The sequence below is a fragment of the Thunnus maccoyii genome, chromosome 18 (genome assembly GCF_910596095.1).
Source record: "Thunnus maccoyii chromosome 18, fThuMac1.1, whole genome shotgun sequence".
NCBI lineage: Eukaryota > Metazoa > Chordata > Actinopteri > Scombriformes > Scombridae > Thunnus > Thunnus maccoyii.
The window spans coordinates 15,177,565-15,197,471 of NC_056550.1; the positions used below are offsets into that span (position 1 = coordinate 15,177,565).

A 19,907-nucleotide genomic window follows, 5' to 3' on the forward strand; every position below is an offset into this window, starting at 1 on the left:
GCGTGGACACGTATTGGAACGTGGCCCACGTGCTGTTGCTAGGAGGCGCTGTTGTAGCCCGGAAGAGTCGAAAATGATGATGATGATGATGATGATGATGGGCAACCCGAGGTGGAGAGGAGACACGTAAAAAGGTCTGTGTTGTAGCCACCACTTTGCTGTTTCCTTGAAAAAGAAAATGTGGGCGACTCGTAGCACTCGGAAAAGCGAGAGAAAGAGAGGAGATATCACTTTGTATCCGCTGTAAAGGTAAGAAAATGGGTAATGAGCATTAGGCACGGCACGGGCGTATCAACTGTCATCCAGCCGGGGCACATCTGTACTTAAACGCCTTTCTGCCTTCAATAGATGCGTAAAAATCGAACATCTGGCAGATTATACATTTAAAACTGCCCGTATCAAGCTTGCTCTGTAATAGCTGGATACAAAAAGAAAACCATTTCCACCTCTGCTGTGCTGTCACTAGACTGATGAATCAATGTGGAGTAGCTGCTGTAATCACGCGACTGAAGACCACTAGGTTACTGGCAGCATCGTGAGGACACCACCTTGCATTCAGGGATGATCATTTTAATAGATTAACTCTGTAAAGAAAATGACAATTATCACAATACATTTGTTATTGAAACAATGTTTTAATGTCATCTGCCATCTGCCTGTCTTTAAAGGGTTTGTACTATCCATTTGCTGACAGACATTTCAGAAATAGAGATTGTATTGATCAGACACACCATTCCCTATCCTCTCCCATGAGATGTGGAAGTCAGTCACCAGCAAGGTCTGATAGGCAGGAATGGCTGGAATGTGATGAGTGAGATAAAATCACTAAGAGCAAACAGACCCTCTTTTGTTGCAGGCGATGTTGTCCAGCTCGTTCACTTATGATGCACAGATTCTTTCCACTAGCGACCCACACCCAGTGCAGTCTAAGCTCACATAGCCAATGATTTGTGGACGTCCATCTAATTCAACGCTCTCCATTTAATTTAACAGCCGGGTCTCAAGGCTACATGGTGTGTGTTTCCTGCTCAGAGTGTGGATGTGTGGGTGTCAAGAGATGGAGAGCTACGATGAGTTCTGTCTGCGGAGTCTGGCTGTACTGCAAGAGGAGGGTAAATTGAGGAAGAGGACATGTGAGCCACTGTGTTCCCTGAAGGCTCGCTCTGTCATCCGCTTCCATGGAAGAGCGGTGCTTTCACCTCTGGTAAGGAAGAAATAAACAAATAGGCTACAGCTTGTGCTGAAGAGAAAACATGAGATTTATCTTAGCCAATTCAAGTTTCTACATCACACAGCTTTCCTCATCAAAAAGTAGACAGAAGCCATAGCTAATGGATGTTTCTGGGAGGTTTGCAGATGGCTTGACATGGTTCTGCCTTACAAAAGGTTTGGCTGGTTTCCATAGAGAGGCTTTATATCTCTCACTGCCCTCATGTGTCTCTGTTGTAGTATCACCATTTTTCATATAGCAACAGAAAGAATTGCTTACACTTGTAAGAATGTGATAATACACATTTCAAGCATACAACATCAATTTTAAAAAAAAATGATAAAGGTAACATTTAGGATAATACACCTATTTATTTGTGAGACCTACATCATATGTCTGGGCTGCCTGGCCTCAATTAGATCAGCACTTGGCGGAGGAAAGAGAGAGGAGATAATTGATGACGAACATCAAGTCTGTTTGATGTTAGTCAGGAGAATCCATCTACTGTTGACTGCTAACAAAATGAGTTTTCAGGGCCAGTGTGAGGTTGAGGGTTTTTGAAGATTTCTCTTCCACTCAAATAAAGTACACACAAAAATATACTGGAAGTAGGGTGATTGTGTTATCAGCAATAACTGTAAATCAAGCACAAACAAACCTCAAAAAAATACATTTTGCTCATTGAAATCCTCGTCATAAAGACTTCTTGACTAATCTCTCCTCGCGTGTGATGTTATTGCTAGAATCTGTTCAAATGAAAAAGTATTTGAATCAATTTTTAAAATCAGCATGCGTTTTCCTTTTTCCAGTTGAGTGCAGAGCAGCGCAATGAGATGTGTGACTACAGACGGAGGGCGGTCCAGCTGGAGTTGGACATGCAGAGCAAGCAGAGGAACAAGATTTTTGCACGCGTTCAGGACATACTGGACCAAGCTCAGGTCAGTAGCACAGTGTGGTCTTGGTCACAGGCCCAGGTGTGTTCTGGTAGGGGGATCCAGTGGATAATGGAGTGCAAGACGTTTTGCGAAATCAATACAAAGTCAGGCTGTTTCATAGAAAGAGCAGGTACAGCAATATGCTACATCTAGATGCTTATGGAACTTAAATAATATCAATATAACTACTCTCTGTTCACAAAAGAAAAAAGTATTCCAGTTTATTTTGTATCTTTTCGTAAACAAGCCTCATCCAAAAGTTTCAAATATGCCCATATTTGATATAGGTCTGTGTGACAGTCACACGATATAGCATGAATCACAGTCTGTCCCGTAATCTCTTGTGACATTTGGAGACTTGAGTACAAGCTGTCTGACTCAACACTTTTCCTAAGTAGGCTCTGCTATTTTTACCTGATGATGGCCCTGTTTTGTCAACTCAGCATCCAAAGCAATATTGTCCACTTGCAGATCTGCTCTAGTTGAGAAATGTCTGGTCTTTGAATAAAGGTAATTGGCCTGTGATTGTCTGTAATTACTCTGAAACTCGGGGATATGTTGTACTGTAGAAAGCCCTTAACAATCCAGGCTGTGCTTTTTAAGAGAGTGAGAGAAGTGTGTTTCAGGTGATGCATAGGTGTGGAAATAGAATAAAGGCATCCAGTGTCTTGGTTAAGATTAATTTTTGGGTTGCGTACACATTTTCAAGTTGGAAGCGGAAACGTTAGGGCCAGGTTAGGTCAGGATTATTCTAAATATCAGAATAAACTTCTAATCAGAATCTCAAATCAGGATTACACCAGTTTAAGCACTTTGTTTAGTTGATAATAAACACTGGACAATCTAATTTTATTTTCTTTCAATCTTTTGTTAGTGATGAATGAACTACTTTAAACCAACACAGTTTGGTGAAAAGTGGAATCCATCAACTGGTCATTCTTCATTGTCATTTTAGATTTTTTTTTATTATTTGATGATTGGTTGTTATCACTTTTTATCTCTAAACAGGCACACAAAGTACCAAGTGAAGAGGCTGACAAGTTGCCAGATTCTAAATCTGCAACAGTTGGTGGCTACACCCTGATCACTGACTCACCTGGACTTGCCAGGGACTCCGGACTTGGGCTTCAAACAAGTGATCAGACTGCCTCTGCATGCCCTGACACCGCCATCCTCAATGGCTACAAAGCAGCGGAGGAAGTGAAGGTAGAGAGGGAAGAGAAGAGTGAGGAGGAAGAGGAGGAGGAGGAGGAGGAGGAGGATATTAGTTTGGACAGCCTTCTCAAGCGATCAAGGGAGTATGTGAAGAGAGAGCAGAGTCAGCACGGGTCAAAAGTTGTTCACACAGTCACTCGGACGCCCCCGCCTGAGATGGTCTCTGAGCAGGAGAATAAGACCAGTAGTCCAATGGGGGACACTGGTGTTGAGTTTGGATTCAGTCTGCACCATAGCCCCAATGGCCCACCTCAGACCCAGATCCAGCATCAAACTCTGTATGATCCCAATCCCCAACAGTCTGCCAGCCTCTCACCTAGTCTAACTGATCGGTATGTTCATCTCCCCAGTCCAGAGTCCAGCATTAGTCCCTGTGCACACAGACGCAGACCACGCCCAGTTTCTACAGGGAACATCCATATCTCATTCCCCATTGGGCCAGCAGATCTTATTCCCCGAAGCCCAGTAAGGTCAGGGGAAGGTGCTGGCATCGCGGACTGGGGAGAAGCACTCTCAGGGGCCACAAGATCTTCTGATCACTGGGGCTCAGTGGGGAGTGAAGGTGGGGGTGGTGTTAGCAGGAGTGGCAATCGTCGATCCAGTCATTGTGGTACCAGTCCAGGGCGGGAGATCTGTAGCCCCATCAGCACCTCAGGGCCCAGCCCGATGGGACACCATGACATTTTGGCTTCAGGATTTCGCCGGCGCTGCCACACCTTGGACAGTCAGTTGCATACCTATCACTCTGGATTTGAGCACATAGACCGCAGCCAGGAGAGGGTCCCTCGCTTCATGGCAGGAGTTACATGGTTGGCCCCAAGTCGGCGGAACCCTGCAGCCCCCTTGAACCAGTCATATGAGATAGAGAATCCTTCACCATCTCTGCTGAGGCCCCGCGTGACTCCTGACTTGGCTCAGGTCAAACTCAGGATGGAGCCTGAAGATCCTCAAGTGCCACATAATGGCAGGATCACGCCAACTGTCCTCAGAAATGCAGCTGAGGCACAAGGCAGCAAGACAGGTGAAGCTCTACATTTGTATACTCGGAATTGAAGCAACTCTTTATAGAACAGTTTCTTTAATGCATATGTATTTACTAAAATCTAAATAATGTGTTAAATAATTTACACTAAGATCATTGTGTCTCCCAGAGTGATGAAGAATAAGAGAAAATGGGGGGAAAAAGATGAAACTTTTAAAAAGAAAAAGTAAAAGATAAATCATTCTGTGTGTGTTTGTGCACATCAACAGAGGAGACCCAGAGGCGAGCACAGGCTCTGGAGGACATGCAAAGGCGTCTGGAGGAGGAGCATGCCTTGCAGATGTCTCTGCTCCTGGCTGAGCAGGAGAAAGAGCAACAGCGCCTCCGTCTGGTCAGCACATAGAATCACAAAATCTACTATAAATAGAAGTACCGAACATGTATTTTTTATGTAGAATTTTATCAGTTTTTTACAAACTTTACTTTACATTACTTTCTATATGTATATGTGTGTTTGTACATTAATGTGTGTGTGGATGTTTAAAACTGTGAACATGAATACAGTAAAAACAATGAAGTTTATGTGTGTTAATATGTTAATATGTGTGTGTGGTTAGGAGCTCGAGGAGACAGAAAGAAGGCTGAAGGAGCAGGAGTGTGTGAGGCCTCTGACTGGGGATGCTTGTAGGTGGAACCGTAGGTCTGTGAGTGACAGCTGTCCTGCTGTGAGCCCCTCCTGCCTGGGACTAAGCCCTGCCCAAACACCAGCCGAAAGATCACCTGGGCACAGTATAGGTACCACTTCATCATGCTTATGATTGTGTTGGAATTTGTAAAACAGTGGAGACAAGAGATCACATGCTCAGAGATAGATGAATAACTTGGTCTATCAACTCCGGAGTGACTAACAGAAATGAGATATTTCTCTTGTAACTTCACATACAGTTTTTTGCTTTTATTGTCCTTTTCGAAAACCTTAAACATTGTAAAGATAAAGACAAAATTATTGTTTTGTAAGCATTCCACAGTTACATCTCCAATGGGTCTTAGTTAAAGACATACATTTAAAATGTAAATCCGATTTTTCAGACAGAAAAAGAAACTATGTAATATTTGTACCTATTTCACATATATTGATCTGAGGAATTTTCACATCTTCAGTTTTGGAGATTAGTTTTGAAATTAAGGAGATAGTATTGTAAACTTAGATTATTGTAAGATAATTGTACTTTTTTTTTTCATACTGGCACATCCATGACTAGTAATGGTGTGCTCTCGCAGTTCACCGTCTCTGATAGTAAGTGGGTTTCCTCTCAGAGAAATAGCAGTAATACTGCAGGTAATTTAAAAATACCTCTCTGTTTCTCTCCAGGTTTTCCCAGTCCTGTCAGTTCCAGCGTGTCCTCTCCCTCTGTCCATCCTCCTGTCTATGTGTGGGGGCCCACTTGGGTAGCTAACAAACCTCGGGCAAGGCTAAGTCTGGTGGGTACACTCTAGTGCATCAGTAAGAGTGAGTGCATGACTCTGCGTGTGTTTATCAAAATACTGACATTTATTTCTCAAACCCTCTTTTATGCTCTTATCATCTCATTTCCATCTTTCTGCACCTTTTGTTGTATTCCCAGGTTCTGACAGCAGAACAGCAGAGAGCGTTATGTCGAATTGGCGCCATCACTCGTGGCTTCCTCACACGGAGACTGCTCAAAATAGACAAAGTCAAACACCTGCGTCAGACCATCGTGGTGAGATTAAACTCTCGTATATACACAAAACACTAAGTTATAATAAGTATAATAATAATTTAATGAATTATTCGTCATGTGGCTGACTGAGAAAAAAACATATGTTTATAAATTTTTACTGTATATATGTGTCCTCAGGATACACAAGAGTTCATCCGTTCATTCCAGACTGAAGCTCCACAAAAGAGAGGCAGCTTTTCACCACAAGATCTCTCCCTGCAGGAGAGAGTTAGAGCCCAGGTATGAAGTGCTGTTCCTGTCTAGAGACAGCAGAGGTCCATCTTTCTTTGTGTTTATGTGTGTATGTCTTCTGTTCTTCAGTTACGTGCGGCCCTTTATGACATCCATGAAATCTTCTTTGAAATGCCTCTGGAGGATCGATTAGCATTGCTGCAGCAGGACAGAGAGCTCCGTGCAGAGAGGAAGTTACGCGACATGGTAAATTGAAAATATAGGCCAATAATAAATCACACAGCCATATTTAATCTAACAGCCCTTTTCACTCTTTTACCATTCAGTATAAACTTAAACACAAACTCGACTTGAGTTTGTAACACATTTGGTGAAAGCAGGCTCATGTTTTTTTTGGGGGGGGCGGGGGGGGGGGGGTGTATTGTAGCTTGCCAGGCATCCATTTCTCTGGACAGTTAGTGTAAAGTCCACCTAGGTATGAATCCTCCTATAAATCTAAACTGATTGGTGATTGTGTCAAACCTACAGGAGAAAGCCAAGTGTCCCAAGGAGAGAGGGGTTCTATCTGCTGCCACACAGAGGTCTCTGGACCGGAAAAAGAGGTAAGATGGGATAGAACATGTTTCAAAGCCTCACATAGTGCTGTAGGGATCTGCTTCGAGATGTTGATGTTTACAATGATGAGATCGAGTAATCAGTGGTGTTTTTATTGTATGTATTTGTACTCCTTCAGGGTTGGTGAATCCCCAGCGCAGGCTAGGAAGATGCAGCAGAAGCCAAAAAGCCCCACGACCAACAGGTGCCAAAAGCAGCTCTGGCATTTTGTTATCACCTTGCAGTGACAAAAGAGTGCTTCTTGTTTTCCTGCATTTAGATAATCTATATCTGTTCTTTATATGCCTTCTTTTTTTCCTTTCACAGAATCCTGAGGCCAAGCCAAGGCCAAAATTCTCCTGTCTCAGGTCAGCTGAACCGCCAGGGGTGAGTTTGTACTTTTACTTGCTCCACCATGCTTAACTTTTGGCCCTTTATCTTATAATTGCAGAGTGCAATTGTCATTAAACACATAAACTGTCATATGTTATTTGGTTGCTACTCCCCTGCCAAAGCTGTTGATCAGGTTGTTGTTGCTACTGTCCTGATTTACAATGATTAACAATGCCAATGCTCATAACAGAGGCGATGCATGAAACTTTTCCTGTTTCATGCCAGGTTTATATTTCATGGATCAACAAAATCATACTTTGCTAACTTGCACATCAGTCAAGTTTTGTTGATTTAAGTAATGAGCTATGATTCCAGCATCGTTTCAGTAAAGTCTCACTAAAAGCAACACTGTACAGAAACTTCAAACTCAGCTTTAACCAATGTTTTTAAAGTAATCACATTATGACAGCGGTTGTTTCCTCTCAGGAGCTGGTACAGAAAAACCCCAGAGGAGAGAGTGAGGCGTTCAGAAAACCTGAAGAAGCAGCACTCTCTGGGTTAAAAGGTGACACAGCATCCTCTGATCTGTGAACTTGAATTTTTAATCTTTTTAATAAAAACCTTGAACCACCCAAACTCCAGTCAACGCTGCTAACAAGGTGATTGTGTTTAATCTACCCTCTGATATTCAGATGATTGTATTCACTATCACACTTACCTATATACTCCATCACAATGCCATTGTTTTTGACTGTTGTAGCTTGCTAAAATAGTTTCTAGTGTCCCTAACTGATTGTTATACACAAGACTCACATGTAGCTGCTGTATTTAATGACTAGGTAGGTACATTTAATTTTTTTGGTAGTAGCTGTACATGAACGCAAGCTAGAAGAGGGTTAGAGCTAAAGGGAAAATAAGTTGTAAACATTTTAATTGTGCCTAAGAACTATGCCTTTGCTATCTGTAATATTTTAGCATGCGTATACTTACCAATTGTGGTCATACATATAGTGTGTATATCTGTAAGTAACTTTACAAACACCTGTGCCGTGTTAACAGTCCACAATGTAGATGCCATAAAATACAGACTATTTAAGTGTATATGATTAGTTCATTTAAAAATGTATGTTCAAGGGCTTTGAGTACCTACTTCTGCTTTCTTTATTTAATGGTGCTGAGTTTACATCTTATACATACTCTGAGACATTTCTGTGTGTTTCAACATTTGGCTTAAATTGATGCAAAAAAAAAAAAAACCCCAATGTATTTGTTTACACATTGGCACACTTTTGCATTATTGTAGCTTCACATAATAAGAGATGCACAGCAGACATACAGTGTGGTGCTTCCTCTGAAAACTCACTGAGTAAAACTAAATGGACCATATAAAATGCATGCTAAATTCTCTAATCCCCCACACCCACATTTCCCAGTACAATACAGTTCAGACTCTGAAGACAAGAATATTTACATGATGACATATTATCTAACCACACATGAATTAATTGGTGCACTGTTCATTTAGATGCCACATTGAATTATACTTCTGCTTCAGTAGTATTCAGTGTGTTGATGTTGTTTGCTGTGCCTTCTCTTTGAAAAAAAAAAAGTTTGTTTTTTTAATTTAAAATGCTGAGTCGTTTTTCTATGACCAGAATAAATTCTGTAATGATTTGAATTTTTTGGAATCTGATTTCATGATTAAATGTAAAGGTATTGGTGAAACAGGCTTGCCTCAATAAGGCTTACAAGGGAGTAAATGGTTTCATGTTACACTAGAAAAAACACTCTACCTACTGCTCTTACCTTAGCATGACCTCATGATGGAGTGATTTAGCTATTATTTTTCATTTCATTTTCACCTACATTTAGGTCATAAAGCCGCTGTAACCACCATGAATCAGAGGTTGACCACATCTGCTACCCATTTGACTAAGCAACTTAAACACTTTTTACAACTGCATTTCAAGAAGTGAGACTTTTATGACAATGACAAGATGTTGCAAAAACAAGAATAGCGCTCACAGTAATGTGCCAGTTAAAAAGTGCCTACTTTGAGTGCTGTTCTCGTTGTTGCAACATCCTGTTATTGTTACGTAAGTTCCCACTTCCTAAAATGCAGTTGTAAAAAGAAGTTGAAGACAAGGGAAATAAACTCTGTATGTGGTTACAGATCACAATTTTAAGTTTCTGTTAGCTATAAAATACATAAAAAATATATACATACATAAAAAAAAGCATAGATTTTAAGCCCTGCAGTTTCGAGGGCTTTAGCTCTGCTGTAAATTTAATATCTCTCGTATGTGTTTGGTAAAGGAACAAGCCAGCCATCCACATACATACATTTACACTTGATATCCTCTAAGAGGAAAGCTCTGGGTCGTCCTGTCCTTTCAACTCTTACCAAGATAGTCTCTGATGTGTTGTTAGGACTTATATTCCTGAACAGTGTACCAGGTTGGATGTCATACAAGTGGACCACAATGACTGAAATTGACTTGCACAAACAGTTGGATGTGCATACACAGTTCTCCTTTAAAAGTAAAAGCGAACATAGTTCTCCGCAGCACCCATTCTTGAGCTGAATAACAGAGTCTGTTTTCTTTTCACAGTTTGTAGAGTGATAAGCAGTGTCTTGATAAGTGAAGCTGTCAATAGCTTCAACTGATCGGACAAGAACTGGCCGATTTAAGAGTTCTTCTATTGTTAGTTTTATAGATCCTGTGAGATTCACATGGCGAGACTTTCCAAGGGGTTTGTAAGAGCCACTGCTGTCATTTAGTGGTGAGAGATTTGCTAATGTTTCACCAAAATGTGAAGGTCGGTTAAAAACTAAATAACTAAGGTGTCTGGGTATGTGCAGCCAAAGGAGAAAGCTTTTATAAATTCCTTGGGGGTTATACGCCATGCCACGAAGAAGAGCCCTTAAACTTCCATTGTTTCTCTCAAAACTGAATGTCGACGTTGCCCAGAGAGGCCCCCAGTTCCGCACACTTTCAGTTAAGTGGATCAACTGATGGCAGTTGAAAGACACGTTTCCTTCACCGTATAGTTCTTTCATGTTCACTACGAAGAGTACCAAGGACTCATGGGCCATCTGAAGGTCATGCTGAGATACTGATTTTTGTAGGAGAATGTGAATACTAAATGACAGGAGAAAAAAATGTTGCAGAAACGTAGGATGCAGCACACCTGGCAGGACCGCAATAGCATAAAATAAAAGGAATGCTCGCCACTCTGACGCTTTCCAAGAGTCAATACATTTCAGTGACCGTGGAGATCTGGTTATTTCTAATGGCGGCTTTAGACGGAGAAGAAGGGAGTCCATTTGTGAGATCTGTTGACCTATATACCAAGGTTCCTGAGAGTTGACTGGGTCCAACCACAGAGACATAAGCTGTCTGGACACGCCAAGTAGAACTGAGTGCATGTAATCAAGTACAAATCCAAAAACAATGTCAAACATGGGAAGCAAGGAAAGCAAGGACAATCCTTTTACTCCATTTTTTGTGACGCCAGCCTTTTCAGCCTGTCTTGCGTTATCCTTAAACATTACGTCTGACCTTGCTGCTTGTTTCTCTTCATCATATGGGTAGGACCTCTTGGATCCACGGCCTTTTTTGACCATTGTGCCAGGGTGTAAACACCAGTCACAACCATATTCACCATTGAATTGTTTGCAATTCCGGAGAAGTGGTCTCGCTACAGCATCAGAGGAGCAAACCAAGGCAAAGACTTTTGAGGAGTGAACAGTGCCATTGCTGTCTTTCCACTGAAATGGATTTTTGGCTAAATCGCAACAGTCATCTATAAAAGGCTTTAGAAATGTGTTCATATTGGGTTTTTTGGGGCCAAACCAAAGTCCTGCTACCATCACATTTTCCTTTCTTTGTGTGTAGGGAAGTTCATTTATCATAAACTGAAGGGGCCAAATTGAGTATGAGTTACAAATTGGTACACCATCACAATTCCATGACAGTGTAAGGTCATCTGCAGCCAGTGCTCCTTATTTAAGCAGATTCTGGTACATCCTCCCATCCATCACATCTGTAATCTCATGTCCATGTTTGACAGTCTTAGGTAACAACTTGTGGTTCTTAAGGATGTTTTTCAGAAGGTCTTTCAGCGATGTGAACAAAAAAAAGTGTCCACTTTCTGTACTGCTTGCTTTGTTGAATATTGCGCCACAGTGTAAACAAGAACCATTATCAGGATTTTCTCCCATGAAGTTTTGACAGACCTGACAGTAAAATACAGTAGACACGGCAGGAATCTTATCAGAGAGATACTTAGCTGCAACAACCAAGTTAGGAATGAGGAAATTCAGTAAAGTCATTAAATCACCCTGCGCAGCTGTTAGATGGTGACGCAGAATGAAGAGTATAACAGCAAGCAGGCCTTGTCCTTGAGTTACTGTGGCACCAGGATAAATTGGTTCCTCCGTCTGCACAGACAAAAACAAATATTTGACAGTGATTTTAAGTAGTATATGTGTTAACAGAAATATACAGTATAACGTCTTACCATCTCATTGCCAGTGTGTGTGTCAGAATCTATTGTTGAAGTAGACTCAAAGTGCCATGGAAAAATAGTTGGGTCCTGCATATAACAACACATAATTAGAATCTATATTAACGTGAATTACTGAAGTCTTGAGTGTGCGAAATGATGTGCAAAGCCACTGCCATAACCTCCAATTAGATAAGGAGTTTATTTTAGACAGCAATAGTCCTTTACATTGACTTTGCCAATGCTGAATGTTTCTGAATCTGCTGAAGGTTTTGTTTAATCTGGTCCTACAGGTGACTTAAAAGAGCAAGATTCAAGTGTGATTCTGTTCAGTTTGCACATGCGTTCTCAGAACTAACCATTTCAACGCAATCCTCTTGGTCTGAATTTGCGTCAGTGTCAGTGTCAATCATTTCAGGAGTATCATCGTGCCATCGTTTCAGGGTCTGCAGTGGGGACACATGCTTAAGTTTAGCACTTACTTCATGAGCACATACTGAAACAAGTGTTAACTACTGCCTTAATAGCTTTTCCACATATGACCCAAATGAAGAGTTTAACATCAAACATCATCACATCGTTCTATTTTGGTACTTTTGGTACTTCTTTTTTTAGCTCTTACATGTACGATCCTTATTTATTTAATGTATTGATCAATTTAAATTATCTGTAATTTGTTCTAGATCTTTTGTTGAATAGAGGATAATCTACTTGTTTTCATCTTTTTCTCTGTCTCTATAGGGTACTTTGCAACTTTCTTGTAATAAAGGGCCATCAATGTTGTGGGTGGGTGACTGTGAAAAGGTGGCAACAGGTGTGCATCATTAGCTGCACTAAGCAGTGAGTCACTAAGCTCTGTCAGATTGAGGTAGAAAGGATAAAACTGTTCTGTAGTAAATGACATTCTGCATAATTTGATGCACTTATAGCTGTGTGTGTGTTTAATTTGTGATTGTCAGCAGTAACAAAATTCTACATCAATGTTGTTGTTCATGTTTTGAAAGTGTTGTGTCACCCTATGGTAACCTGAGATGGTACCTACCAGTTAGGTGAGGCTAAGAAGGTAAAAACCTGGTCTATTGAATGAAGTAGGGAAGAGAGTAGGTGGTAGCTTGCTGGAAGGCTGCTGATTTTATTTGTTTGTTGCTTCGGCTTAAATTATTTTTGTTGAATTTCCTGGGATTCATTTTTGCCTCTGCTTTCATTAATATTTTTGTTAATAAATATCACTTTTTGTACATGTACTCTAGCCTGCCAACCTGCTTTTTTGCAATATCCCTTTAAAGGTTTCCAGTGCCCAAATACCATCTTCTGTCCTTTATATGGGGTGGCAGCACTACAGTGCCCAAAGAGCTTGTTTTTTTTATCTCAAAGAGACAGTTGCTATTGTTGTTCCATAAAGAAAAAGAAGTGAGAAAGACAGTTTTAAGATAGTTGTTGTGTGTGTGCCACTTGATGATTTCACACAAGCTTAAGACAGAACTTCATGTAACTTGTGAAAGTGAGCGTTAATCCTAACATGAGTGATAAGTCTTCTGAATCTTGGTGTAAAATATCTTTATAACACACAGTACCACATTACCTGTAGGTATTCTTTGAGTCTCTTTCTGAATTTCACTCTTGGTCCAATTTTAGAAATCAAGACACTGAAGTTGCCTGACTCTTCAAGACTTAGGAAACTTTCCTTGTCAATTCCTTCATCTGAAATTAAAAATACATTTAGATTAAACTTTGTTGGTTTCTACAAACATTCACATATAGAAAATATCAAGGATCTAGTATTATTGTGCTGCAATTTATTTTTACCTTCAAATCTCTGAATTAACTCACTGAGACCCCATTCAGTTAATTTATCCCGGACAAAATCAGATGTCTCCATGGAATTCCACTGCAAAAGTGGAAAACATGGAATTATTATATAGCTTAAACCAGTTATAATGTATTATTATATTTAATAAATTGTTATTAGGATGTATATAAAAATTACAGTTTGGTGGAAACACATGTACAATATACAACATCCAACCTACAACTATTTTTTGTACCGATTAAAGGGATTAATTGAAACCCATGCTGTAACCACAGTTAAATTATATTGCTGACTATGTACAAACAGTGTTAGTTCACCAAAACACTCAATCAGTGGTCTATTTTCATACTGCAGACTGTTTTATTCGGTTTTAATCTCCTTTGACTCTTGTGACCGTTTAAGGGAACTGTCTGAAACATGAATGTATTAAACTGAAGTTGCACTTTAATTAATTAAATTGTATCATTTGCTGTTATTGCTTAAATTAACAATAGCAGCTGCTGACAGTGATAAGACAAATTTTGAGAGCTGACACAATGAAACTTTGTATAAAAATATAACATTATAATTTCAGTCAGGATAATAACATTTCAGTCAGAATATCTGTTTCCAAAGCCAAAGAGGGCAAATTCCTGCATTAATTCTGACATCTCTATGCTGCATGTCATTTTTGTTACATTTTTATGTAAGATATCTTTAGATAGCCTTATTAGTACAAAGACTCTTCACAGTAGAGCAAATTACCTGCAAGTATTCTTTGAGTCTCTTTCTGAATTTTACTCTTGGTCCAATTTTAGGAATCAAGACATTGATGCTGCCTGAATCTCCAAGACGTAGGAAAGTCTCCTTGTCAATGCCTTCATCTGGAATAAAAAACATTCACATTAATCTTAATAATACAACATTGATTCTAGTTTTCATGAAGAATAATCTATTCAAACATGTGGACTTATTTCTTCCTGTGACTGAGATAGGTGGAAATACTTTGACACCACTTTCTGAGGTCTCCTGACTACACGTTTTATTGTTACTACTGTACATTGTGAGGCATCACAGGTCATGGGGACATCCTGATTGAATGAATATGTACATGCAAATTTCTTTGCATGAAGATGAGATCAGTGGCTGAACACTAGAGGAGCTCTGTTACCGCTTGTGGTCATGGTTACAATGTAACCATCAGTAATTCACATGTGCTTGGGTTGGACTGATTTTACACCCCAGATCAACTGTACACTCACTAGTCAGTTCTTAGTCCACCTCAAGGTTTTACCCTTTTGCTTTTTATAAGTTCTGACTTTTTTCACTTTGGGTCTCTGAGAAGTTAGTGTGTGGCTTTCAAATATTCATAACAGTTACGTATACAAAAATCAAGGGTATGTCATCATTTTGCTGAAACTTTAGACATTAATTACAAACATAATTGTTCCCACCATGGCAGAGTATTAATACAATACCTTCAAATCTCTCTATGAAGTCACTGAAGCCCCATTCAGTTAATTTGTCCCGGACAAAATTGGGCGTCTCCATGAAATCCCACTGTAAAATGATAAAAAAATGATTACTGATTGGTTAATATTACGATTGCTATTGAACAATGACAATCTCACAATTCAAGTCTAAGGTGTGACAGGTAGACAGAGTGCACAAACAACATTTTACGCTACACAGAGAAAGGACACATAGCTTAAATTGCTTTTAACCTCTTAACCCTAATGACCTGCTGCTGGGCTAGTCATTATAAACTCATGATGTACAGCAAATATTCTTCAAACCAACAGAGCTTTCTCAGTACTGGCCAAAGAACTATGACTTACTGTACCTCTCTCCTGACACACATTTTTTTCATTCTATTGATGCTTTTGAGTGTCATCTTAAAACACACTACTACTCTTTTGAAGCCTTTAGATGGCTCTTGTCTCTCTGTAGGAGTTTGTTGTATCTATGTCTTGAAGTTTCCGAAAGGTACCAAATATGTCAGGCTGAATTTTGGGGAAATGTTTATAAGATAATGCAAGACATCTAATAAAATGTTTTCATTTGATGGAATAGTGCAGTCATAAAAGACTCTTACCAGATATTTTTGATAGAAAAATCTGTACCTTGCATTGCATACCATGTATGGTTATATGTTTGAATTAAAGAGACACTTGACTTCAACCAACCTCAGTCTATTGATAATTTATCTATCAATTTTACATAGTGTAAACATCATATAGCTTCAATAAGGAGCTGGAACAAAATGATACATAATACAACTATGATACTTTGTAATAAGATAATTTTTACAACCCTAAAGCTTCTTGAGTTGTGCAATTTCAAAAACTGTCCTCAGCTGATTTGTAGATCTCGTTCATTTACAGTCTCTATGGCTTGTCTTTGGTGCCAAAACTATAGAGGCCGCAGACACCCAGGATTTGGTTTTAACTTTGGTAGGGACTTTTTTTTTAATCGGATGAACATAATAAACAATGTATGTGCACTTGCTCTTTATCTCTCTTTGCTCTTTCATATGCACACACACATACACACATTATAAGCCTGACTGCAAAAATGTAACTTTATTTAATACGTATTTGCTGGTATAACTCACCTGTAACAAGGAACAATTGTTTTCTTCTTGTTACATTTGATTTTAATGATGTAAACCTCAGACTAAAATTGAGATTTAAAATGAACATATCGCAATAACTGCTACAAAAAAAATAAATGTATAATAACCTGTAGGTAATGTGCTTCTCTGTTTAAACCAACTATCTGCTATAAGATTTTCAAACCTGTGATTATGCAGTTCTGTCCTTTCAGTTTTTTGATATCTTTAAATCATCTCTAAAAGGTTTACTTGTTTATTTTTCATTCAACTCCTAAACTTATGGCTAGATCATTCACTACAGTATCAGAGCTCACATGAGAGGCTGCAGCTTACCTGTCTGTAAGCTGCTGCTGACAGGATTTTTATAATAAAATGACGCCTGACATTCACCAACAAATCAGTTGGACAAGTGTGGCTAATTAGCCTTACAAATAATCCATGTTATAATGACCCATATTAATTTGAATCAATTTCATATCGTCTTTGTAAAGGGGTGAGAGATATTTTTCCTAATCTCAAAGAACATGTTAGGATTGATTACAAAACTTAAGCTCAAGCAGGATTTTTTGAGATCGGTAAAAATATTGGTACGGACAATTCAGCAACACCTTGACATTGGTAGGGACATGTTGCTACTGTCCATACCTAAATCTACACTCAAGCCTCTCAACACTTGTTGCCTTGTATAATGAAGGCAACAGAACGGGCCCTGGTGTGGCACTGTACTCAACCCTTCAAGTCAGATTATGTGAAATATTGTGTTAAATTGGAAATTCTGGTCGTTTTAATCCTGTGTATACATTATCATATCTAGCAATGCCTTTATAAACAAAAAAGGAAAACATTATAACCACCATTTCAGATTTGTGCGGTAAAATATTTCACTGGATTGAATCAATGGCTATAATACAGTATTTGCTAATTAAGATGTACTTACATTTTGTCTTTTCCACTTTTGAACTGAAGTTGGTCTGGTGCTCTGGATACTTTGGATTCACTCCCTCACTTCACTCACTCCCCTCCCTGCCCTGACAGAGATCACATGGTTCAATATGTCATAACAATAATAGCGTGCCACTAGATTTGTACCAAGTGTGATGCTGGTATGTGGCATATATTGCTCTGTGTGTTGTTTTGTGGCAAGTGGCCAGCTGACTATGTGGCTCCACACAACCCATACTTGATAATGATCTGTTAAAAAACAGGTTGGTTCGGACTGATTGCTTCGCAGCGACTCATACCTTCAACTCAGTGTTTTAACTGTAATTCTGTAATCAAATTAGCACCACAGATGCAATTATTTACCATATTTAAGTCGTTTAGGCATCATTAAGAGACAGAGGGTCATCTTGGAGTACTTTCAAACCTCCAATACCTATTTGCACCCACACGTTTTCGTTGTGACCCGGCTGTCAGGCATTCTTGACTAAATAGGCCTGTTTTAGAGTGGTTCAATGACAGCTGGTGATTATAGAAGCCAAGCTGAATATTGGTTCCCCTGAGCAGACTAAGGTGGTCTTGCGTGTAGATTTTGGGAACCCGTTCAATACCTAGGTCAGAGGTAGAGGACAGCTGTCTGCCAGTGCCTTATCCACATCAGCAGGGGGTATCGGTTATCTAAGGCAGAAACCATTACACAACTTATGCAATAAAATGTGATTTGTGGGAGCTAGCTGACCCCTCTCATTGTATAATATCACAGATGACCCCTAGTTTGTAGGTTATAGTATCAAAAACTTTATGTTTATTTCTGAAAGTGAGTTGTTCGAATCTAATAAAAGACTGGAAGTTATATATTTCTCCCCTCTCCTCCTTGGCCTAATCCAATAACACAGTTGAGGGAGGTGTGTGTTTAGGCATACAGTACTTAAAATATGTCAAGCTACTGATGCTCTTACTGCCAATTCACTGTGTACTTACTTTAATAAGTTAAGAAAATACAAGGTATTAACTCAATCTTACCACCTGTTCAGGTCTGGCCCCTTCAATCAGAGAAAGAATCCCATGAGCTCCAGAAACATGGTTTAAGTTTTCTGAGTGACGGTCATTGAGCTCTTGTAGAAATTTCTGAAGTTTGGGTATTTCTGTTTAATAAAAGAGGGCAGAGTATATACATTAAATGTTTACATCTCACTCAATCTTACTCAATTTGATTGTTTACATTTTTCAGGTGACAAATGCACTTTCAGGTTAAAGTTCAAAGACTTAGCCTACCATTCTCATCTGTATTCAGACATTTTCCCTGTAGAAACTCTTTGGAGCTCACTATAAACACTGTGAAACGGTCCTGTTCAAAATGTTTCTGAAAAAAGAAAAGCTTTGATTGTAAAGGAGTCTTCTACAGAGTTAAATTTTGAGTCAGTCTTTAAAACTCACCCAAATCCTTTTTCTTTGGCTGAATTTGATGAGTACATTTTTCCTGGTTAGCTCATTTTTAAAAAATCTGAAATCACGAACCTCATCTGCTGAACTGTAAGAAAAGATTATATTACTTAATCTTGATTCTATTGTCATACCATCAAATGGCACTTCACACAGTATTTTTGACATAACCTAAATTTCTGATTATCATCTTTTTTTTGTGTGTGTGTGTGTGTGTGTGTGTGTGTGTGTGTGTGTGTGTGTGTGTGTGTGTGTGTGTGTCTTTTATCAGAGTTGAAGTTGCAGGTATTGTAATCAATACCTGTCATTCAAAAATTAAATTAATTCATTTTGTGTCATGTATGAAAGTTAAGAGAGCCCAACATACAGTAGCTGAAGCTTTTCATGAAAACATGAAATACAGAAAATACAAATACAGAAAACACAAGCAAAAGGAAAAACACATTCACTCATTTGAGAATACTAATATTCATGTAATGCAAAAGTAGAAAACACAGTTGTTGTGGAAATTTAAAGATGAATTCACAGAGAGCACTTTGTCCTTCCAAGTTTTATGCAATAACCAGTTAACATTTGCAATTGTGGATCCCCCAGTTTGCTAGGCTGAAGAGATACTGTATGAAGTTCAGTGTCAGCATTTGCACATACAGCGAAGTGCATCACAATCATCTCATATTTATCAATCTTACAGTTGTCTTTTAATTAATACACAGTATTAATACAAATTTGCCCATTTTGCCCATTTGTGAATGTGTTTTCCTCATTTGTTTGTGCTTACTCAAGTTGTGCTCTTGGACACCATACAAGTCAAATATTTGAATATTATATTTAGTTATGTTTTGGTATCTTGAAATGTGTGTTACCGTGCTTTTGAAACTTCAGTAAGATCAGACTTAGTGCAGATGAAGTGAATCTGCTGATACTCGCCACCATTTCCCATGAGGCTACAGGCACTCTCCAGGATCTCCCAGGCTTCTTTTTCATCTGTTGCTCGATTCATTTCTGTTATGATCCACACAGTTGAACAACTTGCAACAAGCTGAAAGCGTATAATGAATAATTATTTATCGGTGCTTTGTAATGACATGATGTTACAGTTTTTTGGTAGCACAGTAATAAACTACAGCATGAGTTTAAATAAATAATTATCTCTTTCCACATTTCATCTCTGCCCTTGTTACAGTCTCCATTTCCAGGAAGATGGTATAAATTGATGGACAAAAATGGCAATATTATCCATTTAAAATGAAATCTAAAGCCCAATAAAGTGTGCAAAAAGTGAAGTCTGAATACTCTCTGAACCCACTGTATAACACTTTATATCTTTATATATCACTCTGCTGATGCTGTTTCCTGCCACAGCTCACTGGCCCAGTCCATGCTTTCTGTTTTGGCCAACTTTATTAATGC

The 19,907-nt window shown here is 39.1% G+C and overlaps 1 protein-coding gene across 5 annotated transcripts; it reads left to right on the forward strand.

Annotated features, from left to right (window-relative positions):
- Positions 1-39: 39 nt before the first annotated feature.
- Positions 40-15,630, forward strand: LOC121883623 (centriolar coiled-coil protein of 110 kDa-like). 5 transcript variants are annotated; one of them, XM_042391994.1, is made up of 15 exons: positions 105-249; positions 994-1,204; positions 2,020-2,148; positions 3,154-4,381; positions 4,612-4,733; positions 4,960-5,137; positions 5,715-5,824; positions 5,968-6,084; positions 6,223-6,324; positions 6,406-6,522; positions 6,805-6,878; positions 7,010-7,075; positions 7,198-7,257; positions 7,690-7,768; positions 14,320-15,630. In XM_042391994.1, the coding sequence occupies exons 2-14, from the start codon at positions 1,040-1,042 to the stop codon at positions 7,763-7,765; spliced, it is 2,544 nt and encodes an 847-aa protein (XP_042247928.1). In that variant the 5' UTR covers positions 105-249; positions 994-1,039; the 3' UTR covers positions 7,766-7,768; positions 14,320-15,630. The 5 variants fall into 5 exon arrangements, with proteins under 5 accessions (XP_042247930.1, XP_042247927.1, XP_042247928.1 ...); XM_042391996.1 differs by lacking the exon at positions 14,320-15,630 and having other exon boundaries at positions 40-134; positions 1,033-1,204; positions 7,690-8,881; XM_042391993.1 differs by lacking the exon at positions 14,320-15,630 and having other exon boundaries at positions 55-134; positions 7,690-8,881.
- The last annotated feature ends 4,277 nt before the right edge of the window (positions 15,631-19,907 follow it).